Raw genomic sequence first — 3,995 nt, 5'->3', positions numbered from 1 at the left:
AGATGGTGTTCCCTGTGGCTCAGCCAGGTGCAAAGATGTCTTTCAAGACTAGGTCACACATATCACAGGGATGAACCTTTCGGGTGGAAGGACCTGCCTTGGGAGTTCCCATCTGTGACACTCACTGAAACACCCTGCTTAGAAGGTGCAGCCTCATCCTTCACTCCATGCCATCAACCTGAAGGAAGATAAATGCGGGTTAAGTTCAAGTTTAATTGGTGGCAAGTGGCAGGCCGTAACACATGCCGTCTGATACAACCAGGAACGAGTCCATGGGACTGCATGCAGAACATGGGAGCCAGAATCAGGATGAGGAAGGGAAGCTGTGCATTGCAGGCCTCTAAAGGTCAGAGAATGAAGAAGACCTCACAGGGAGAGGGTACAAGGATGGAGTACAGTATGAGGAGGGGCAGGGTCTCCAAATCACTCCTCCGCCAATGGTCTCCCAGCAAGGCCTCATTCCTTGTGATAGGTGAGTACTGTGCAAAAGGGTCTGTCCAGGGCCAGGAAAATCTGGCTGGCACGGAATACTTAGTTTTCGAGGAAAACTGAAGGATGTGAGCACAACTCATGACATGTTAAATGAAAGCCAATGCTGCAGAGTACCAAGAAAAGAAACGACACGGAAGTGGGGGGCAGAGGGGAAGAACTAACAGGTAACTGAGATCAGAGTAGACATGACAGTGGGCAAAGCATCCAAATGGGGAAAGAAAAGGGGGATAAGGTCAGCCACGGGTACTAGCATCAGAACACTAGGAGATACAACACGAGTTGCTGGTATAACGTGAAGCCAGCCCTGAGGCGACCATCCCCATGGATTCCACTCACCAGGCCCTGGCCTCCTCCAGATCTTCTTTGCTGTAGCTGGAGCTGTGTTTACCTTCTCAGGCACCCTGGGCTCCCCTCTGGCTCCATTTGGGTAACTACATGGGACCTGGAAACGGCGAGTCCTAAGGGGAAAGAAGAGCTGCTGAGTGGCTGGCAGCACCCCAGAGCAATGCTCTCCACAGAAAAGAAGATTAAATATTTAGAAAAGAATCTAAGAAAGGTGTTTGCAGGAACAGCTCACTGTTCTTCACAAGGAATGACCACGTCGGTGCCTGCAATTCCTGGAACACTCAGGCCCCAGGAAAAGTCAATTAGAAGAAGAGGTAAGAATGTAGGCAGAGACCAGGGATTTGGACAGACAGCCAGTCAAGGTGTGGCCAGGCCATCTGGGATCTGTTGGGCAGACCCCAGACTCCTGACCCCCAAATCCTTCATTTCAAAGCTCTGGGAGAGGAGAGGTTGGAGCTGCTGCAGAGGAGGAGCCAGTGCCCACTGTGCAGCCCTAGGACCCACAGCACCTCCTCCAGGAAGCCAAGGAAAGGGTCGTGCCACGATGGTACTGTCAGACCGACGGCCGCCCTTTGGGAGAAAAGGGGAAGAACAAAACGCAGCCCAGGAAACTGGGACGCATACCTATCCTCTGGTATCCATGTCCTTGTAAGTCCTTCCAGCTGAATGTGGGCTGAACCTAAAACTTCTTTTTAAAATGCAGAATATGGCAAAAATGACAGGATGTCACTTCTGAGAATAAATTACGAAAATACCAGCTTCCACGCTGGATGCTGTCTCTTGCTCATGCTGGTGGAAACCAGCTGCCTTGTTGTGATCTGCTTATGGAGAAGACAACATGGCAAGAGCCTCAGGGAGGGCTCTGGCCAAAAGCCAGCAAGAAAACGACTAATTAGTCCAACAGGCTCCTGCTCAGGTGCATGGTCTTGAAAGGAGATTCACCTCCAGTTGAGCCTTCAGATGAGACAGCAAACTTGGACAGCTTGACAGCAAGGTTACGAAAGACCTTGGGCCTAGACGTACCCAAGTAAGATATGCCTGATTCTTGACCCACAGAGACTGAGATAGTAAGTGTCTGTCTTCATCCCACGAAGCTTCGGGATAATTTGCCATGTAGCAACAGGTAACTAAAGCAGGGCCTTACCCAGTGAGGACACAAGCGCAAAGTTCTCCAGCATCACATCACGGTACAGGAGTCTCTGAGCTTCCTCAAGGAGCTCCCACTCCTCCCGGGAGAAGTACACGAACACATCCTCGAAGGTCACACAGCCCTGTCACGACGGGGGACAGTTGAGCCCACAGGCCACAGGGGTCTCCAGTCTATCCACTCACACAACCAGCCCTGGTCCCTCTCCTCCTCGCCTCCCCCCTCAGAGCAGATACCAGGCTTGGCACCACCAGTGCCTGCTCTCTCCTCATGTCTCTCTGATCACTGTGTGCGGCCCAGAGCCAGGCAGGTGGGCAGATAAACACTGTGTAAGCTGTGGGTCCTCCATGAAGGGCACCAGACTCTCTAGCTGGCCAGCCCTCCCGGTGCCTTCAGACCATGCCCCCCAGACACAAGCAAACTTGGGCTCAGCCTTCTTCCGTAAGCCCCCAGTCCTAGGGCCTTAAAGCTCGCAGGTCACATTCCTCCCGAGGCTCCCTACCTCCTCCCTCACTTCCAGTCTCCCTTCTGTAGCCAGGGGAAGCCTGCTGAACGAAATCTGTGTCAAGCCACCTCCGCCCTCGGCTCCAAACTTTCGGAAGAGAGGCCCCGCGTCCGGGGCTGCCATTCCACTGCTCTCTGTCCCCTTGAGACGCAGTGGGGACCCTGTTCACTCCCAACTCAACCTCACCTCCGGGTGTTGTTGGCACATGCCTGTTCCCGTGACTCGGTCAGCCTCCCACTGGCCGCCCTGAACGGGAACACAGCCATGTAGCATCTGACCCGGGCTCAGGATGCTGGGCCAGAAGGGACCTCCCCCGGGACTCCGCGACCAAGAAAATGGGAGGCAACAGTCCCAGCACCACCACCCGCCGCAAGGGGGAACGGTGACCACGAGGCTGCTACGTGGCGGGGCGGGGGCGCTGGGGGGCTGGGTGACCCTCCACCCACCTGCGCCGTATTCATCCGTGCTGCCGCCCCCGCCACGCCAGGGGTCCGGCGGGGCTGAGCAGGGCCCGAGAGGCGGGCGACCAGGGTGGGTCCCGAGGGCTCAGCTTGGGCGGCGTCGCCTGCGGCTGCGTGTCGCGCTGCGAGCCTCGCTTTAAGACGGTGTGAGATGCTCACCGGGCCCCGGCCGCCGCCGTCGGGGGCCTGGGCGGCGGAGCGCGGGGGCCTCGGAAGAGGTGCAGTGCCGGCGGCGCCCGTCCCACCGCCGGGCACGGTCCCGGGAGATGGGGCCGACGCCGGGGCGTCACGGCTCGCCCGGGGCGCGGAGGCGGTCCCGCCACGTCAGTCCCCCGCCCGGCGCGGCCCGCAGGGGCCCGGCGCGCGCTCCAGGCCACGTGGGCGCGGCCCGACCAGCCGCCGCTCACCGAGGGATGCGCCCCCGCGCCGCGGCCGGAAGTCCCGCCCCGGCCGCAGGAAACGCCCCCCCGGCGGTCCGCGGCCCGTCGCTCGGGGCGGAAGCGCACAGCGCCCGCTTCTGGGCAACGTAGTGGGAGCGCGCCCGCGCGCAGGCGCGAGCGCCAGGCCGTCTGCATGGCAACGACGGGGGTCCGCCGGGTCGCGCGGGGAAGCAGGGCCCCGAGTTCCGCGAAAAGAAAAGCGCCCCAATTCCCGCGGGCGAGGCGTGAAGCCCCGCCCCCCGGAGCCCGGCGTCGCAGCACCGGGGGGCCTCGGCGGCCCGCGCCGACCCGCTGTGCGGGGCCCTGCGCAGGGGGCGCACGCTGCGGGAAGGGATCCCGCTGCTGGGGCTCCCAGGTCTGGGAACCGTGGCTGCACCGAGACTAGAACGGGCGCTAGGTGCCTCTCACGTGGTTAGTTCTCATTCGGTAACTAGGAGTTGGCCCCAGCACGCCCTGCTGGGGTTGCCTCTTTGCAGGATCCGTGATTAGCGAAACGGTCTACAATGACTTCTTGACCAGAAAGTAGCCTCACAGGTATTGATTAAACATTTCACATGAAAGCACAGACTTGAACTATTTGGCTTATTTAGTTCGTTCTTTTTTTT

General features: G+C 59.2%; 1 protein-coding gene across 1 annotated transcript; it reads right to left on the bottom strand.

Moving 5' to 3' along the window:
- Positions 1-238: 238 nt before the first annotated feature.
- On the bottom strand, positions 239-2,903 carry LOC117997914 (zinc finger protein 671-like). Its single transcript, XM_034986463.1, has 3 exons — positions 2,676-2,903; positions 1,982-2,108; positions 239-950 (listed from the first exon to the last, which is right to left on the bottom strand). Exons 1-3 carry the CDS (start codon positions 2,760-2,762, stop codon positions 877-879), a joined length of 288 nt encoding a protein of 95 aa, XP_034842354.1. The 5' UTR covers positions 2,763-2,903; the 3' UTR covers positions 239-876.
- Positions 2,904-3,995: the final 1,092 nt, after the last annotated feature.

Source organism: Mirounga leonina, unplaced genomic scaffold, assembly GCF_011800145.1.
Source record: "Mirounga leonina isolate KUSES-001 unplaced genomic scaffold, KU_Mleo_1.0 Mir_376, whole genome shotgun sequence".
NCBI lineage: Eukaryota > Metazoa > Chordata > Mammalia > Carnivora > Phocidae > Mirounga > Mirounga leonina.
Note: the sequence above shows the minus strand (reverse complement) of the source record. Positions and strands in the feature narration are given on the sequence as shown.